The sequence below is a fragment of the Pongo pygmaeus genome, chromosome 8, assembly GCF_028885625.2.
Source record: "Pongo pygmaeus isolate AG05252 chromosome 8, NHGRI_mPonPyg2-v2.0_pri, whole genome shotgun sequence".
NCBI lineage: Eukaryota > Metazoa > Chordata > Mammalia > Primates > Hominidae > Pongo > Pongo pygmaeus.
Genome location: NC_072381.2, coordinates 73,161,208 through 73,180,839, shown reverse-complemented (window position 1 = coordinate 73,180,839; position 19,632 = coordinate 73,161,208). Strand labels below are relative to the sequence as shown.

Genomic DNA, 19,632 nt, shown 5'->3' with positions numbered 1-19,632 from the left:
CATTGCCCAGGCTGGCCTCGAACTCCCGGGCTGAAGCGATCCGCCTCGCCTCAGCCTCCCAAAGTGCTGGGATTACAGGCATGAGCCACCATGTCCGGCCTCAATAAGTAATTTTTAATCTGATGATTTTTCAATATAAAATTAGCTTTCTTTACTTTCCTAAGTGTCATTGTATTTTTAAATGTTCTCTTTTCAATTCTGTAGTATTTGGGGAAGAAAGTAAAAATATAATATATGAATTACAGGGAATAGAATAAAGTATTTGGAAGCATTTTAGCTTTAGAAAGTGAGATGAGACACTACTTTTTGCCATAGGGATGGATTTAAAACCCCTAAGAATGAGGATGACTGAGGCCCAAGGAATTATTTTTCCACTTCACTTTTGCTCCTGAGAGCTGCCTGGTTTCCTGTGGTAGAGATGCTTCATTAGTAAATGAAGGGCTGTCACCTCCTTGTTCTGGAACTTGCCTTCTTCTTTTACTTCTGTCCAGATGTGATAGTTCTCATCAGACAAATTCCCCAGGCTGTCTCTTAGATTGCGAAAAAACAGGACTAGTGGAACTGCTAAATTTGGGAGGCAGTGTGGTAGAGTACATAAGAGTATGGACTTGGAGCTGGGTGTGGTGACTTGTGCCTGTTAATTCTGGCTACTTAAGAGATTGAGATGGGAGGATCGCTTGAGGCCAGGAGTTCGAGGCCAGCCTGAGCAACATAGCAGGACCCTCATCTCTAAAGAAAAAAAAAATTTTTTTTTTGAGCTGGAGTCTTGCTGTGTTTTCCCAGGCTCGAGTGCAGTAGTGCAATCTTGGCTCACTGCAGCCTCCACCTCCCGGGATCAAGTGATTCTCCTGCCTCAGCCTCCAGAGTAGCTGGGACTACAGGCGCACGCCACCACGCCCGGCTAATTTTTGTATCTTTAGTAGAGACAGGGTTTGACCATGTTGGCCAGGATGGTCTCGATCTCCTGACCTTGTGATCCGCCTGCCTTGGCCTCCCAAGAAAATGTTTTTAAAATTAGCTGGTCATGGTGCTGCGTGCCTGTAGTCCCAGCTGCTTGGAAGCTGAGGCAGGAGGATTGCTTGAGCCTAGGAGTTTGAAGTTACAGTGACCTATGATTGTGCCACTGGACTCAGGCTGTATGACAGTGAGACACTGTTAGAAAGATCATTTTCAACCCAGGAGTTCAGGGCCATCCTGAGCAACAGTGATACCCTGTATCTAAATTAAAAAGAAAAAAAAAAGAGTATAGACTTTGGAGCTAGATGGCCTGGGTTTGAATTTCATCTCTGCACTTACTTACTGTATAACTTAAAGCAAGTAACTTAATTTCTCTGGGCCTCTGACTTTTCTGTCAAATGGAGATAGTGATAATACTTAACCTCATAGATTTGTTGTGAGGATTAAGGAGGAGGTACTTAAGAGGAGGTAAAACACTTAGAACAAACCTGCTGGAAAAGAGGAACCCAGTAAGTGATGGTGGTAGTGGTGATGGTGATGCTTGAATTTTGGTGTTGGAATTTGTTTATAATACTATTTAAGTAGATGGTATTGCTCATGTTAACTTTTTTATTTTAAGATGAAGTGGCAGTAATTGATGAAATTCAAATGATTAGAGATCCAGCCAGAGGATGGGCCTGGACCAGAGCACTTCTAGGTTGGTGGTCGTAATGCTATAAAACCCGTGCTTCATGACATCTGCGCTGAGATGCATTTTTATCTGCTTGCCATTGCCAACCGAATAGAGTTACCTAGAACCTTTCTTTTTGACACAAAAAAGTCAACTAAGTATGAGTTTTTATTTTCTAAATATTATTTTGATAATGGGAAATCCATTTTTTCCTGTGCTAAAATTAGCATAACCATGTAATTAAAGTTAAAATGTTCAAATCTCATATTTACACAACTACAATTTATGTTTTGGTGTGTTTCATGCTAGTCTTTTTTTTTGTATGTGCATATGGTGTTTTGAGAACATCTAATTTTGTATCTTGCTGTTTTTCATGTGACATTTTTCATATTACATATTAATATGATTACATATCTCTATTGAAGGGCAATACTGTAATTTGCTCCATAGAGTTGAACCTTTTTTTCCCTATTACTAATAACGCCGCAGTAAAAATTTTTGTGGGCAAAGCTTTTTAGTTTTTGAGACAGGGTCTTGCTCTGATGCCCAGGTTGGAGTGTGGTGGCACAGTTGTGGCTCACTGCAGCCTTGACCTCCTGGGCTCAAGCAGTCCTCCCATCTCAGTCTTCCGAGTAGCTGGGACCACAGCTGTTTGCTGACATGCCCCCTGGTTAATTTTTAAATTTTTTGTAAAGACAGAGTCTCCCTATGTTGCCCAGGCTGGTCTTGAACTCCTGGGTTCAAGCACTCTCCCCACCTCAGCCTCCCCAAATGCTGGGATTACAGGCATGAGCCACTACACCCAGCTTATTTTTTATTTTTTTAATTATTTCTTTAGGATAGGCTCCAAGGAGTTCTTGAGGTCCATAGACATGAATGAACATTTCTACTGGTTGATGTTGGAGTGAATTTTTGATCATGTTTTAGGGCAGGTGTTTTCAAATTTAAAAACAAATAGCTGAACTTGGCCGGGTGCGGTGGCTCACGCCTGTAATCCCAGCACTTTGGGAGGCCGAGGCTGGCCGATTGCTTGAGGCAAGGAATTCAAGACCAGCTTGGCCAACATGGCGAAACCCCGTCTCTACTAAAAATATAAAAATTAGCCAGGCGTGGTGGCGCATGCCTGTAATCCCAGCTACTCCAGAGGCTGAGGCACAAGATTCACTTGAGCCTGGAAAGGAGATATTGCAGTGAACCACAGTGAACCGAGATCATGCCACTGCACTCCAGCCTGGGCGACAGAGCAAGACTCTGTCTCACGAAAAAAAAAAAAAAAGCTGAACTCTTTTTTTTAAACAAAGAGTATACATTGAAGCCTGTTATGTAAAATACGTGGAAGTGGATCTGCTCAGGGATAAAGAGCTTGGAGTTTCTTCTGCTCTCCAGCCCCCAACCTCTGAGGTACCTCAGCGATTCCATGGAGCCTAATGTGAAAAACACAAGTATAGGACCTGTGTTCAGTACTTAGCATCCAAATGCCAGCTTCTAATCCTGGCTCGTTTCACTCTGATAGAGTTGAAACTTTGGCCAAAGCAATTTAAAAGGCCTGAGATTAATAAAAATTGGATAATCTTTGCCCACTAGAAGCTGGTGATTATTTCAAGGTTTGCATCAGAGATAATATTTTTGAAAATACTTGGTAAGGTTGTAAAGCAATATGTAAGCCAACGTAAAGTACTTTGACTATGTAAAATGTTGTATATTTAATTATAAATCTTTAAAATTAAGAAACCCAGTTTTGCATTGACAGGACTGTGTGCCGAAGAGGTTCATTTGTGTGGAGAACCTGCTGCTATTGACCTAGTGACGGAGCTTATGTACACAACGGGGGAGGAAGTGGAGGTATTCGATTAGATGCTTTGTTCTCCAGGTGACATATCAAATAGTCCAGAGTACCTAGGCAGTGGCTTCAGAGGCCCTAGATAATGCCAGCGTCAGAACTTAACTAAAAAGAAAGCTTCATTTTCTTGTGATCAACTACACCATATATATTTGATTGAACCTCATGATCTGAAGTTCTGACAGAGTGGTCATCACACCCTAAGTCTTCCAAGAGTACAGGAAATTCTTCACTTCTTGACAAAACCTTGTGGGGCTTGAGTAGATCTCTTCGAATTAAATAAATCAGTACTCTTAGAAGTTGGAGACCCAGCAAGTTTGTCATTTTCAAAGTCTTGTATGTCAGATATTGGGGCCTTTGATACACATCTAATTGCCAGACACAGTTTATATTCCTTTTTGAAATTCTTAGAATTGGAAGTAACTGGTTTCCTTTTAATCCTACTTCTCTTTTTCTTTACCAGAGTTCTGTAATAAAATGAATTATTATTATTATTATTAATTTTATTATTATTATTATTTTTTGAGGCAAGGTCTCACTCTGTTACCCAGGCTGGAGTGCTGTGGTGCAATCACAACTCACTGCAATCTCAGCCTCCTGGACTCAAGTGATCCTCCCACTTCAGCCTCCCAAATAGGTGGGACTACAGGTGTTTGCCACCATGCCCATCTAATTTTTTATTTTTGGAGCAGAGGGCATCTCACTGTGTTACCAAGGCTGGTCTCGAACTCCAGTGCTCAAGCAGTTCTCCCACCTTGGCCTCCCAAAGTGCTGGGATTATAAGCAGAAGCCGAGGAAATGGTTTTGAATTAGCCTGTTATTTTAGTTTTGTGCTCAGTTTTCAAGGAGAGATAGTAGAATGTAGTGGAAGAAATTTTGGAGTCCATTCTGTGTTTTGCCATTCTTAGCTTTGCATTCTTTAGACAAGTCACAGAAGGTTAGACTTGCAAAATGTGCCTCAGACATTAATTTTTTATTGGGCTCAGTTTTACTATTTTATAAAATGGAAATAGCAGTTAATAACCTTTCTGAACTTAACACATTGCCATGAAAATGAAATATATGAGAAAAAGCTTTGAAAATAGATGAAACACTCTATTTCATCTTATTAATTTAGAGATGCCAATGAGAAGTGATGGTAACACTTATAATATCAAAATAAATGTTTTTCTGTGTTTTCTTTTGAAAAACATTGGTACTTATCAGTTTTTAGCTACTCTTAACTGCATTACAAGCTTTTCACTTAATTACTAGTCACAAGAAGTTGAGTTGGGTGTGTCATTTTGCCATTTCATGTCTTTATTGTAGGTTCGAGACTATAAGAGGCTTACCCCCATTTCCGTGCTGGACCATGCACTAGAATCTTTAGACAACCTTCGGCCTGGGGACTGCATTGTCTGTTTTAGCAAGAATGATATTTATTCTGTGAGTCGGCAGATTGAAATTCGGGGATTAGAATCAGCTGTTATATATGGCAGTCTCCCACCTGGTAATTATTGACTTTCCTCGTGACAAGATATGAAATCTCCTATCTTTGCAATTTATGTTGAGATATGTATAAAAAATAGTATGAGATATGTATAAAAAATAGTAAACAATATTGAATTAAGCTGCTTGATGTATTGGTAATTTGTTAAACGTCATATAAAATAAATTTTCTATTTCATCTTAGTGGAAATAGAAGTATTTTAATTATAGTTCTTGTTAGTTGCTGCTATTATTAGACTGTATCTTAAATGTTGAGTTTATTATTTTCTTACAGAAATGTCATTGAAATCTGGACTTGACCATGTCCTTTTAAGTTGTAGTCCTGAAATCTGTGTCCTCAGGAATAAGGCTAGTATGGTGGGGGATTGTGTTGCTATATGATGGAGTATTTGAAGGAATGGATGTAAAGGATAAGTGGCTCCTTGAGGATATAAAGAAATAAAGTTTGAAACAGTAAAGGTTTTATCATTAAAAATGGGAAGAACAGGAGGTGAGGGTTTCCAAGATGTACTTAGCTTGATGTAATAAAAGACTGAGAACACTGATTTAACATAAATTGTTCTTGTTTTAGGGACCAAACTTGCTCAAGCAAAAAAGTTTAATGATCCCGATGACCCATGCAAAATCTTGGTTGCTACAGATGCAATTGGCATGGGACTTAATTTGTAAGTAATTTGTTTTTAATAAGCATGAATATTCGGTGAGTTAAATGGTGGTTTTTTGTTTTTCAATTTTCTAATTGGCATTAATGACCAAACACTTTGATTTGGGAGAGTAAATATTATAGGCTAGATTTGAGGTTTATGTTGCCTACACCTGTTGAGGGAAATAAAAAGAAAATATTAAATAGTGCCAGGACTTTTCTTAGGGACAGGGTCTTGCTCTATTACCCATGCTGGAGTGCAGTGATCCAGTTGTAGCTCACTGCAGTCTTGAACTCCTGGGCCCAAGTGATCCTCCTGCCTCAACCTCCAGAGTAGCTGGGACCACAGGGCACACCACAAAGCCTGGTTATTATTTTTTTTTGGGGTAGTGACAAGGTCTTACCCTGTTGCCCAAGCTAGTCTCTAACTCCTGGCCTCCAGTGATCTTCCCACCTCAGCCTCCCAAAGTGCTAGGATTAGAGGCATGAGCCACTAACTCGGCCCACACTAGGACGTTTGAATGCTGCCCTCCACTACTGCTAACCTATTGTACTACGTCACTTTATTTTCAGTTTCTCAGTCAGGTGTCCGAGTGCCTATTATGCATTTGGGGCTAGTTATTATCTCTAAATGATAACAATGTTAAGCCTAAAAATTATTTATTTATGTATTTATTTATTTTTGAGACAGAGTCTCACTCTGTGCCCCACGCTGGAGTACAGTGGTATGATCATGGCTCACCACAGCTTCAAACTCCTGGGCTCAAGCGGTCTTCCTGCCTCAGCCCCCTGAGTACTAGAGCTACAGGCACACACCACTGAACCTAGCTGATGTTTTTAATTTTTTGTAGAGACTTGGGTCCTGCTATGTTGCCCAGGCTGGTTTTGAACTCCTGGCCTCAAAACAGTCCTCGTGCCTCAGCCTCCCAAAGTGCTGGGATTATGGGTGTGAGCCACTGTGCCAGACCTTCCTTAATTTTGTAAGTGGCAGTCAAGGTTGCAAGAGGACCTAAGCTAGTATTGGAGTGAGCATTATGCAGTGACCCAAGTATTGAAGGGTTTTTCATACAGTCTGCAGGATCACTTTTATTTCTGTTTCAGGAGCATAAGGAGAATTATTTTTTACTCCCTTATAAAGCCCAGTATCAATGAAAAGGGAGAGAGAGAACTAGAACCAATCACAACCTCTCAAGCCCTGCAGATTGCTGGCAGAGCTGGCAGATTCAGCTCGCGGTTTAAAGAAGGAGAGGTTACAACAATGAATCACGAAGATCTCAGTTTATTAAAGGAAATTTTGAAGAGGCCTGTGGATCCTATAAGGGTAAAGTGTAACATGTTAATTACTACTTCTCTGTGGAGGACAGTGATTCTTTCCCTCACCCACCATCCAGACTCTCACCTCAGACACATTTCTGGATACAGACATAAGTGAAAGAAAATTTTGTGCCATGAAAACTGCATTAAAAAAAGCCCTCCTTTATTGCTTTGGAGCGCCACAGAGATCCTTTGATCAGAGAATGGTATGCGAGTGAAGGTCCAGATTGACAAAGTTTAGTGAGCCTGCTTTGCCTTTACTTCCTTCTGGAATCTAGCAGCGGGAAGGAACAGGGAGGAAAGCAGTTTCTTCAGCTGAGCACACAGAGCTACATTAGTGGACTGAAAAATGACCAGAAGCCTGAATATAGACGAAACCCTTGAGTATGGGGCAAAAACAGCTCTAAGCAATACAACTTCATCCAGTGAGGAGAAGGTTAAATTTTGGTTAATATTAGTTAATGAGTTAGAATTAACTCATTTTTGAAACAAACTTTCTAGTAATAGTTAAAATTTAAAGTTCCCTGGAAAATTCACTTACATGGCTTATGTTCTCATTTGTCTGTGACACTAGATGAAGGGGAATATAGACATGAGATCGTGCAGGGAGAAGCATGCAGGGAGAAGCTTCCAGGGGAAGGCTGTGCTGGAATCATTTCTGTAACTTGTTAGCAGTACAGTTAGGTTCGTGGGTGGCTCCCGTGACCTCCCTGCTTGCCTCCTGGGCACCTCATGTCTTGGGCTCTTCTTCCCTCCCTTATGACTATCTCTCTTGCCTCTTTTCCTCTGTCTTTTTCATTCACTTTCTCTCTCTGTTTCATACTTCATTCCTTATACTTACCTGTGGCCATGTCCTAACGCTGTAATGTGTAGCTAAAGAGAATTCACTTCCAGTTTAAAAATGTTCTCATGTCTTTCTAGATGTATGTATATATGTTAGTTTTATTGCCTTGGTTAAAGTGACTGGGTTTTTCTTATTCATTTTAATTCATTGAGGAAAACTGAGACATGGAAAATGGTTTTACCCTGGAAAACAGGTTTTTCTTTCCTTTTTTTTTTTTTGAGATAGTGTTTCACTCTGTTACTCAGGCTTCAGTGCCGTGGCATGATCACGGCTCACTGTAACCCCAATCTCCTGAGCTCAGGAGAGCCTTGCACCTCAGCCTCTTGAGCAGCTGGGACTCTAGGTGCTCACCACCATGCTTGGCTGATTTTTAAAAAATTTTTTGTAGAGATGGGAATCTCCTTATGTTGCCCAGGCTGATCTTGAACTACTGTCCTCAAGTGATCCTCCCACCTTGGCCTCCCAAAGTGTTGGGATTACAGGCATGAGCCACTGCACCTGGCCATAAAATCTTTTTAGACGGAGTCTTGCTCTGTCGCCAGGCTGGAGCGCAGTGGCGTGATCTCGGCTCACTGCAAGCTCTGCCTGCTGGGTTCAAGTGATTCTCATGCCTCAGCCTCCCAAGTAGCTGGGATTACAGGCACGCACCACCACACCCAGGTAATTTTTGCATTTTTGGTAGAGACGGGGTTTCACTACGTTGGGCAGGATGGTCTCAATCTCCTGACCTCGTGATCCGCCCACCTTGGCCTCCCAAAGTGCTGGGATTACCGGCATGAGCAACCGCGCCCAGCCTATAAAATCATTTTTTATACGCTGCCAGATCATCATAGGTTTTAGAAATATGACTAAAATGTAAGCAAAAGACTAATTTCTCAGTGGCCATAATCTGTCATTTTTACTAAATCATCTCATCAACTTTTCTAATTGGTAATAAATGGTAAAATGATATTTTTTTTTCTTTTACTCAGATTCTTGGCATTTACTTCATTTGGTGAGAGCTTGGCCTGAATAGGACTTTATCATGCAATAACTTAAGAAAATTTGTCCTTTTTTTAAAAAAAAATCAGTTTATGATTGTTTTTTCTTTTACTAAAAGGCAGCTGGTCTTCATCCAACTGCTGAGCAGATTGAAATGTTTGCCTACCATCTCCCTGATGCAACACTTTCCAATCTCATTGTAAGTGGAAACTCCCTTTCAAATCTCCCCTAAAAATGTTGATATGTCAAGTGATTACTGGTTAACCTCATGAGCATGAATGGATAGTCTGCCTTTGAGAAGTTGCTATTTATAAAATTTATTTTACAAGCGAAAATTTTTTCTCAAAATCTTTTGGGACTTTAGTCCTGAGGAATTTCCTCTCAGTATTTCAGGTGGGGAAGGATATGAGGGAGTGATTAAAAGCAAGCCTTTATGGAAATTTGTTCTGGATTAAAGAGATTGTCTTTTATAGACTTGAGTATGTTATTCATTGTTCATTTTAATTCACTTAGGCAGTCCAGTAATTTCTGTCTTTTTTTCCCCAGGATATTTTTGTAGACTTTTCACAAGTTGATGGGCAGTATTTTGTCTGCAATATGGATGATTTTAAATTTTCTGCAGAGTTGATCCAGCATATTCCACTAAGTCTGCGAGTGAGGTATATTTTCTGCACAGCCCCTATCAACAAGAAGCAGCCTTTTGTGTGTTCTTCACTATTACAGGTAAGCCTTTATCTTTAAGCTATTTTGAGTTCCTTCCGGTTGATGCAGGTTCCCCAAACAGTACTTTGTTATTCAAAATAAAATAATTAGAAGAGTACTCTGTAATATGAGAGACTTGGTAAAAACTTAAATAGTGGTTAATAGTAGCAATAGTGTTCAGTTTTCTTAAGTGTAAAGCACTGAGCCAGGGGTTACTGTCTTGTATGAGCACCATGCCAGGGTTCTAGCCCCTTTTAACTCATTTGGGTAGGGATGCAAATCTCTGACTTCTGAGAAGCACAGGATTCCTGGGGGCCAGGAAGGACAGTGGACTATGGAGAACCATAAATCTCTACCAAGGCTGGGTGCAGTGGCTCACGCCTGTAATCCCAGCACTTTGGGAGGCCAAGGCGGGTGGATCACCTGAGGTCAGGAGTTCGAGACCAGCCTGGCCAAGCTGGTGAAACCCTGTCTCTACTAAAAATACAAAAATTATCCGGGCATGGTGGCGGGCACCTGTAATCCCAGCTACTCGGGAGGCTGAGGCAGGAGAATCACTTGAACCCAGGAGGCAGAGGTGGCAGTGAGCCAAGATTGCACCATTGCACTCCAGCCTGGGTGACAGAGCGAGACTCTGTCTCCAAAAAAAAAACCACCAAAAAAAAACCAAAAAAAACTCTACCAAGGTTTAGCATAACAATACTTTTATTTTATTTTATTTTATTTATTTTATTTTTGAGACAGGGTCTTGCTCTATTGCCCAGGCTGGAGTGCAATGGTGCAGTCACAGCTCACTGCAACCTCAACCTCCCCAGCTCAAGTGATCCTGCCACCTCAGCCTCCCAAGTAGCTGGGACTACAGGCATGTGCCACCATGCCCAGCTAATTTTTGCATTTTTTGTAGAGACAGATCTCTCTATGTTACCCAGGCTGGTCTCGAGCTCCTGGAGGCAAGTGATCATCCCGCCTCAGCCTCCCAAAGTGCTGGGATTACAGGCATGAGCCACCTAGTCCAGCCTAATATTTTAATTATTAAAAATGTTTTTGAAAGGATCCAAATGTCCAACAAGAGGGAAAAGGTTAACTACATTATGGCATATCCACTTGATTGGATATTAGGAAGACATTGCAATGATAATTATGATTATAATGAAGAAATCTACATAAGTGATTACACTATAACAGTAAGTGAGGGAAGTGGTTCAGAGCTGTATGTACCTTATAAACATAACATGTTCTCTCACCTCCCGCCCTATTTCCTCTGCTTTGCATGCACTCCCCACCCCACTAAACCCAAAGGCCTCCTCTTCTCTGAATCTTGTCCTGACTCACTGAGGTTCACTGCCATTTCCTCTGTAGGCCTGAGCATTCTGCATATGAGCTATATTCTAATCAAATCTAGCTCTAAACTTATTTTTTAAATAACATAAATAGTCCAGTGCTGTGGCTCATGCCTGTAATCCCAGCACTTTGGGAGGCAGGAAGGATTACTTAAGCCTAGGAGTTTGAGAACATCTCCAGCAACATAGCAAGACTCTGCCCTTTAAAAAAAAATTACATAAATAATACATACTTTCTCTTTATACAAAATGAAAACATTACAGATAGCTTAAATGTGGCTCCCTCCCCAATCTTAGTCCTCTGAAATAACTACTTGTGTAAGTTTGTGTGTATCTTTGCAGACTGTTTTTCATTGCGTTTGCCTACGTGCATGTTCATGTGGAAACACTAGATTTGTTGTGAGGGTGCATTTCCCCATAAAAAATTATCTTTTTTTTTTTGAGACAGAGTCTCACTCTGTTGCTCAGGCTGGAGTACAGTGGTATCATCTCAGCTCACTGCAACCTCTGCCTCCTGAGTTCAAGCGATTCTCGTGCCTCAGCCTCCTGAGTATTTGGGATTACAGGCACGTGCCATGTCTGGCTAATTTTTGTATATTTTGTAGAGGCAGGGTTTCGCCATGTTCCCCAGGCTGGTCATGAACTCCTGAGCTCAAGCAGTCTACCTGCCTCAGCCTCCCAAAGTGCTAGGATTACGGACATGAGCCATTGTGCCCAGCCCTATCAACGTTATCTTAATGAATTACTCACAACTTGCCTTTTCTTTTTCTCTTAATAATATGTGTTAGAGATCTTCCATGTCCAGATGTTTACCTAGAAAGTATGTTTCTTTTTTTTTTTTTTTTGTATTTTAAAATGAAATTTTTATTGAGATATTTGTAGATTCTCATGCAGTTTTAAGAAATAATAGCGTTTCCTTTTACACTTTGCCTAGTTTCCCCCAGTGGTAACATTTTGCAAATGCTAATGTTACAACTGGGAATTTTTTTTTTTTTTTTTTTTAATTTATGAAGTATTTATTGATCATTCTTGGGTGTTTCTCGGAGAGGGGGATGTGGCAGGGTCATAGGATAATAGTGGAGAGAAGGTCAGGAGATAAACACATGAACAAAGGTCTCTGGTTTTCCTAGGCAGAGGTCCCTGTGGCCTTCTGCAGTGTTTGTGCCCCTGGGTACTTGAGATTAGGGAGTGGTGATGACTCTTAAAGAGCATGCTGCCTTCAAGCATCTGTTTAACAAAGCACATCTTGCACCGCCCTTAATCCATTTAACCCTGAGTTGACACAGCATATGTTTCAGAGAGCACGGGGCTGGGGGAAAGGCCATAGATCAACAGCATCCCAAGGCAGAAGAATTTCTCCTAGTCAGAACAAAATGGAGTCTCCTATGCCCACCTCTTTCTACACAGACACAGCAACAATCTGATCTCTCCTTCCTTTCCCCACACTTCCCCCCCTTCTTTTCAACAAAACCGCCATCGTCCTCATGGCCCGCTCCCGATGGTCGCTGTCTCTTCGGAGCTGTTGGGTACACCTCCCAGACAGGGCAGCCGGGCAGAGGCGCTCCTCACCTCCCAGACAGGGCGGCCGGGCAGAGGCGCTCCTCGCTTCCCAGACGGGGCCGCCCGGGCAGAGGCGCTCCTCACTTCCTCCCAGACCGGGTGGCAGCCGGGCAGAGGCGCTCCTCACCTCCCAGACGGGGCGGCCGGGCAGAGGCGCTCCTCACTTCCCAGACGGGGCGGCCGGGCAGAGGCGCTCCTCACTTCCCAGACGGGGCGGCCGGGCAGAGGCGCTCCTCACTTCCCAGAGGGGGCGGCCGGGCAGAGGCGCTCCTCACTTCCCAGACCGGGCGGCCGGGCAGAGGCGCTCCTCACTTCCCAGACGGGGCGGCCGGGCAGAGGCGCTCCTCACTTCCTCCCAGACGGGGTAGCGGCCAGGCAGAGGCGCTCCTCACCTCCCAGACAGGGTGGCCGGGCAGAGGCGCTCCTCACTTCCCAGACTGGGCGGCCGGGCAGAGGCGCTCCTCACTTCCCAGACTGGGCGGCCGGGCAGAGGCGCTCCTCACCTCCTAGACGGGGTGGCCAGGCAGAGGCGCTCCTCACTTCCCAGACGGTGTGGCGGCTGGGCAGAGGTGCTCCTCCCTTCCCAGAGGGGGCGGCCGGGCAGAGGTGCTCCTCACTTCCTCCCAGACGGGGTGGCGGCCGGGCAGAGGCACTCCTCACCTCCCAGACGGGGCGGCCGGGCAGAGGTGCTCCTCATCTCCCAGACGGGGCAGCCGGGCAGAGGTGCTCCTCACTTCCTCCCAGACGGGGTGACGGCCGGGCAGAGGCACTCCTCACCTCTCAGACGGGGTGGCCGGGCAGAGGCGCTCCTCACCTCCCAGACGGAGTGGCCAGGCAGAGGCGCTCCTCACTTCCCGTATGGGGTGGCGGCCGGGCAGAGGCGCTCCTCACTTCCCAGATGGGGCAGCCGGGCAGAGGTGCTCCTCACTTCCTCCCAGACGGGGTGGCGGCCAGGCAGAGGCGCTCCTCACCTCCCAGACGGGGCGGCCGGGCAGAGGTGCTCCTCATCTCCCAGACGGGGCGGCCGGGCAGAGGTGCTCCTCATCTCCCAGACGGGGCAGCCGGGCAGAGGTGCTCCTCACTTCCTCCCAGACGGGGTGACGGCCGGGCAGAGGCGCTCCTCACCTCCCAGACGGAGTGGTCAGGCAGAGGCGCTCCTCACTTCCCATATGGGGTGGCGGCCGGGCAGAGGCGCTCCTCACTTCCCAGATGGGGCAGCCGGGCAGAGGCGCTCCTCACTTCCTCCCAGACGGGGTGGCGGCCAGGCAGAGGCACTCCTCACTTCCCAGACGGGGCGGCCAGGCAGAGGCACTCCTCACCTCCCAGATGGGGCGGCCGGGCAGAGGTGCTCCTCATCTCCCAGATGGGGCAGCCGGGCATAGGTGCTCCTCACTTCCTCCCAGACGGGGTGGCAGCCGGGCAGAGGCACTTCTCACCTCCCAGACGGGGCGGCCGGGCAGAGGCGCTCCTCACTTCCCATACAGGGTGGCGGCCGGGCAGAGGCGCTCCTCACTTCCTCCCAGACGGGGTGGCGGCCAGGCAGAGGCGCTCCTCACTTCCCAGACGGGGTGGCCGGGCAGAGGCGCTCCTCACTTCCCAGACGGGGTGGCCAGGCAGAGGCACTCCTCACCTCCCAGACGGGGCGGCCGGGCAGAGGCGCTCCTCACTTCCCATACAGGGTGGCAGCCGGGCAGAGGCGCTCCTCACTTCCCAGATGGGGCAGCCGGGCAGAGGCACTCCTCACTTCCTCCCAGACGGGGTGGCGGCCGGGCAGAGGCGCTCCTCACTTCCCAGACGGGGCGGCCAGGCAGAGGTGCTCCTCACTTCCTCCCAGACGGGGTGGCGGCCGGGCAGAGGCGCTCCTCACCTCCCAGACGGGGTGACCGGGCAGAGGCGCTCCTCCCTTCCCAGACGGAGTGGCCAGGCAGAGGCGCTCCTCACCTCCCAGAGTGGGCGGCCAGGCAGAGGCGCTCCTCACTTCCCAGAGTGGGCGGCCGGGCAGAGGCGCTCCTCACTTCCCATACGGGGTGGCAGCCGGGTAGAGGCGCTCCTCACTTCCTCCCAGACGGGGTGGCGGCCAGGCAGAGGTGCTCCTCACCTCCCAGACGGGGTGGCGGCCAGGTAGAGGCGCTCCTCACCTCCCAGACGGGGCGGCTGGGCAGAGGCACTCCTCACCTCCCAGACGGGGCGGCTGGGCAGAGGCGCTCCTCACCTCCCAGAAGGGGCGGCTGGGCAGAGGCGCTCCTCACTTCCCATATGGGGTGGCAGCCGGGCAGAGGCGCTCCTCACTTCCCAGATGGGGTGGCGGCCAGGCAGAGGCGCTCCTCACTTCCCAGATGGGGCAACCGGGCAGAGGCACTCCTCACTTCCTCCCAGACGGGGTGGCGGCCGGGCAGAGGCGCTCCTCACATCCCAGACGATGGGCGGCCGGGCAGAGGCGCTCCTCACTTCCCAGATAGGGCGGCTGGGCAGAGGGGCTCCTCACATCCCAGACAATGGGCGGCCAGGCAGAGATGCTCCTCACTTCTTCCTCCCAGACGGGGTGGCAGCCAGGCAGAGGCGCTCCTCACATCCCAGACGATGGGCGGCCGGGCAGAGGCGCTCCTCACTTCCCAGATAGGGCGGCCGGGCAGAGGGGCTCCTCACATCCCAGACGATGGGCGGCCAGGCAGAGATGCTCCTCACTTCCTAGACGGGGTGGCGGCGGGGCAGAGGCTGTAATCTTAGCACTTTAAGAGGCCAAGGCAGGAGGCTGGTAGGTGGAGGTTGCAGCGAGCCGAGATCACACCACTGCACTCCAGCCTGAGCACCATTGAGCATTGAGTTAGCGAGACTCCGTCTGCAATCCCAGCACCTCGGGAGGCCGAGGCAGGCAGATCACTCGAGGCCAGGAGCTGGAGACCAGCCCGGTCAACACGGTGAAACCCCGTCTCCACCAAAAATACAAAAACCATTCAGGCGTGGCGGCGCGCGCCTGCAATCCCAGGCACTCGGCAGGCCGAGGCAGGAGAGTCACAGGAGCCCGAGGCAGGGAGGCTGCAGCGAGCCGAGATCATGGCAGTACAGTCCAGCTTCGATAACAGCGGGAGACCGAAAAAAGAAGGAGAGGGAGACGGGGAGGGGGAGGGGGAGGGGGAGAGGGAAGTATGTTTCTTAGAGCTGGCATTTGTGAAAAACTTAGCATAAGGTTGAAGTTTATGGAACAGTCTTAAACTGCTGTAAACTGACCTGAGTGGAACTCAGTCCCATGGCCTTGGCCCCATTCACACCGTCCTTTAAACAGCTATTCTAGTGAATAGACGCTGTTTACTAAGGTGTAGGGAGTCTCTGGAACATTCAGGTCAACAGTTGCTTGTTTTCTTAAGATAAGGTCTCACTGTGGCCCAGGCCGCAGTGCAGTGGCACAATCATAGCTCACTGTAACCCCAAACTCCTGGGCTCAGGCGATCCTTCCACCTCGGCCTCCTGAGTAGTTAGGACTACAGGTGTGCGCCATGATGCGTGGTGTGTTTTCTTTTTGAGATGAAGTCTCACTCTGTTGCCCAAGCTGGAGTGCAATGGAATGAGCTTGGCTCACTGCAACCTCCGCCTCCCAGGTTCAAGCGATTCTCCTGTCTCAGCCTCCCGAGTAGCTAGGATTACAGGCGCCCGCCACCATGCCTGGCTAATTTTTTGTATTTTTAGTAGAGATGGGGTTTCACCATGTTGGCCAGGCTGGTCTTGAACTCCCGACCTCAAGTGATCCACCCGCCTTGGCCTCCCAAAGTGCTAGGATTACAGGCATGAGCCGCCACGCCCAGCTGCTCCGTGTGTTTTTTGTTTAAAAATTAGAATATGAAATCTAGAGGCTTTTCCTTTTTTCTTGATCTTCGTCATTACTGAACTATGAAAGAGCTCAATCACATTAATGACTTAGGATGCCCCTTAGGACTGTGATTTGGAAGCTGTGCTCCATGGAGCTCCTTTAGGGCCAGCTGCTGGATGGATGGATGGATGGATGGATGGATGGATGGACGGACGGATGGGCGGGCATCTCTCCCTGCCCTCTCTGCATAGCTCCTTACTTAGCTCTTTTATGTATTGGGCTTCCACTAGTTGTTTGTGGCCAAAAAAAAATAGAGCCACTGCCTTTATAAGATAACTTGAGAACTCATGCTTGGCCTGTCCTGCCTAGCAGGTAGTGTGGTCACATTTCTACTGTTTATGGCTATCCTACTTGGCATTTATTAAACTTAGCAGAGTGGACCAGACTGAATTTAACAAAATTGTGGCATTATTTAACCACAATTGATCTAAAACTGCTCTTCCTCTCTGAAGTATTAACCTTGCTTAGGTTAAGCATTTAGAGAGAATTTCCTCTAATTAGGAAATGAATCATTTGAAATCAGCTTGAATCTTGAAGCTGAAGATTTTATTTACTCTTGCTTGAGGGGTCTTACTGTGTGGTTGTATGTCTATCTTCTGTAGTACAGGTGATGTATAATATTGCCTAATGTCTGGAATGCAACATGGTTTTGAAAGCACATTCCCCAGCAGTGTCTTGTGGTTCAAGACAGGGCTGTGGTGTCTCACGTTACCAATGAGGAAGCTGAAGCAAAGAGTTGTGACTTGGCCAAAGCCACACAGCTCGCAGGAGGCAGATCCAAGATTGACTTCTGACCAGCCTTGCACCAGGCCACCTCAGAGGGTTTCTATATAATAAGGGAGGACAACTGGGCACGGTGGCTCACGCCTGTAATCCCAGCACTTTGGGAGGCCAAGGCGGGTGGATCACGAGATCAGGAGTTTGAGACCAGCCTGACCAACATGGTGAAACCCCGTCTGCACTAAAAATACAAAAATTAGCTGGGCATTGTGGCAGGCGCCTGTAATCCCAGCTACTCAGGAGGTTGAGGCAGGAGAATCACTTGAACCCAGGAGGCGGAGGTTGCAGTGAGCTAAGATCGTGCCTGCAGCCTGGGTAACAGAGCGAGACTCCATCTCAAAAAAATAAAAAATAAGGGAGGACATTAACAAGATAGAGAAACTTAAGCTCGTATTTGAGGTTATAGGACCATTACATAATGAGATAGAAATAGGAGTCTTCAGGTACTGTCTGTCCATAGCTTAGAACATCACATATTCCTAAATAAGAGTTTAACAGGCTTAGGCCCTGGAAAGTTAGTCCTTCTACAGCTTCTTCTTTTTTTTTTTTTTTTTTTTTAACTTCTCCTTGTGGAGCAGGGATACCCTATAGGTAGTGTGCCCAGAGTAGCCCTTGAACTTCTGCTGCACATATTATTACCCTGGTTTTAGAAAAAGAAGGAAATCATCTTTTTTTGTTTTTTCTTTCTCCAAATGGTCTCACTCTGCTGGAGTGCAGTGGCACGATCATGGCTCACTGCAGCCTTGACCTCCCTGGGCTCATAATTCTCCACCTCAGCTTCCTGAGGAGTAGATGGAATCACAGGCACACAGCACCATGCCCAGCTAATTCTTTGTGTTTTTTGTATAGATGGGGTTTCTCCATGTTACCCCAGCTGGTCTCGAACTCCTGGGCTCAAGGGATCTACCCACTTCAGACTCCCAGAGTGTTGGGATTATAGACGTGAGCCACTGTACCTGGCCTTATAAAGTATTAAACGTTCTTTAAAATGTAGAAAAGTATAAAGGAGAAAAGAAACCACCTGTCTATTGAAATACAACCACAATTAATGTTTTGTTTTGCTTTCTTTTTTTTCTCTTTCTAATTATAGACTTAAGGGAATTCTGACACTTCTCTGAAACTCTTTTCCTCTTTCTCTCTCAGTTTGCCAGGCAGTATAGCAGGAATGAGCCCCTGACCTTTGCATGGTTACGCCGATACATCAAATGGCCTTTACTTCCACCTAAGAATATTAAAGACCTCATGGATCTTGAAGCTGTCCACGATGTCTTGGATCTTTACCTGTGGCTAAGGTACCAACATTTTTCCTTTATGTGCTCTCATTTTTCTAGTAGGACAAATTAAAGGTTTTATGAATTTGTTTTTCTATTTCAAATTATGGACATATTTGCAAGATGCTCTATATTATGTCTGTTGTCCATAAAGGCAGTTCAACTGATGGAATGGTTTATACCCATTCCAAAAATGACTTGAGTTCTTGCAATTCTAGTTAAGATGGCTAGGTGAGAAGGAAGGTCCACTGGACTCCTGCTGGTCAAAGGATGGTCCTTGGACCAAAAGCATTGGTATCACCTGGGAGCTTGTTAGAACTAAGGAGTATCAGGCTCATCCCTGACTTGATCAGATTCTGCATTTTAACAAGATCCCTGGGTGATTCACTTGTACATTATTGTTTGAGAAGTCCTGTTCTAGGCCAGTGATTCTCAAAGGAGGGGCATGTCCCTCTCCAGGAGTGTATCAGAGTCTATTGAGGTACAGTGCCGACCCACCCTCAGGATGACATATTCCTCGGATGTGTGGGGGCAGAAATCAAGGTTGAGCAAAGGCACTGAAGAGAGTTTGCAAAAAGAACATTTAGAATTAATGTCAAGATGTAGGTGTGCCATTGAGAGTTGTCCAGTGACTGCGATAAGAGCTGTTGCTATAATGCTAATGTGTCTTTTTCCCAGCTACCGATTTATGGATATGTTTCCAGATGCCAGCCTTATTCGAGATCTCCAGAAAGAACTAGATGGTATTATCCAAGATGGTGTACACAATATCACTAAATTGATTAAAATGTCTGAGACGCATAAGCTGTTGAATTTGGAGGGCTTTCCATCAGGGAGCCAGTCACGATTGTCAGGAACCTTAAAGAGCCAAGCGAGAAGGACACGCGGCACCAAAGCTCTAGGGAGTAAAGCTACTGAGCCACCCAGCCCCGATGCAGGAGAGCTGTCCCTTGCTTCCAGATTGGTGCAGCAAGGACTCCTCACTCCAGACATGCTGAAACAGCTAGAAAAAGAGTGGATGACACAACAAACTGAACACAACAAAGAAAAAACAGAGTCTGGGACTCATCCAAAAGGGACGAGAAGAAAGAAGAAGGAACCTGATTCGGACTAGTTTTCTGTTCCTGTTTTTTTTTTTTAAATTTTGCAAATAAAAATTTATTTTGAATCCTTTTTCCTCACGTGCATTTACTCCCTCCTCTAGTATTGTGGCTATCTGGTACTGGGGAATTTTTGGTGTGTGTGTATGTGTTTTTGTTTGTTTTTTGTTTTTTTGCACAGAAAAATCACTCTTGATGACTAAACTTGTGTGGTTTTTTTTTTTTTCAACATTTAGAAAATACTAGGATATCACAGAGGTTTAATTTAAATCTTTAT

General features: G+C 46.3%; 1 protein-coding gene across 2 annotated transcripts in view; it reads left to right on the top strand.

Annotated features, from left to right (window-relative positions):
* SUPV3L1 (Suv3 like RNA helicase) overlaps nt 1-19,423 on the top strand; it is a 32,835-nt gene extending 13,412 nt beyond the window's left edge. For both annotated transcript variants that reach the window (XM_054436635.2, XM_063670528.1), the window contains 9 exons: nt 1,577-1,654; nt 3,378-3,469; nt 4,776-4,956; nt 5,527-5,620; nt 6,700-6,919; nt 8,856-8,936; nt 9,284-9,460; nt 18,128-18,276; nt 18,934-19,423. In XM_054436635.2, coding sequence (XP_054292610.1) covers nt 1,577-1,654; nt 3,378-3,469; nt 4,776-4,956; nt 5,527-5,620; nt 6,700-6,919; nt 8,856-8,936; nt 9,284-9,460; nt 18,128-18,276; nt 18,934-19,369 — 1,508 coding nt within the window. In that variant the 3' untranslated portion in view covers nt 19,370-19,423. The remainder of the gene's footprint in view (nt 1-1,576; nt 1,655-3,377; nt 3,470-4,775; nt 4,957-5,526; nt 5,621-6,699; nt 6,920-8,855; nt 8,937-9,283; nt 9,461-18,127; nt 18,277-18,933) is intronic.
* The last annotated feature ends 209 nt before the right edge of the window (nt 19,424-19,632 follow it).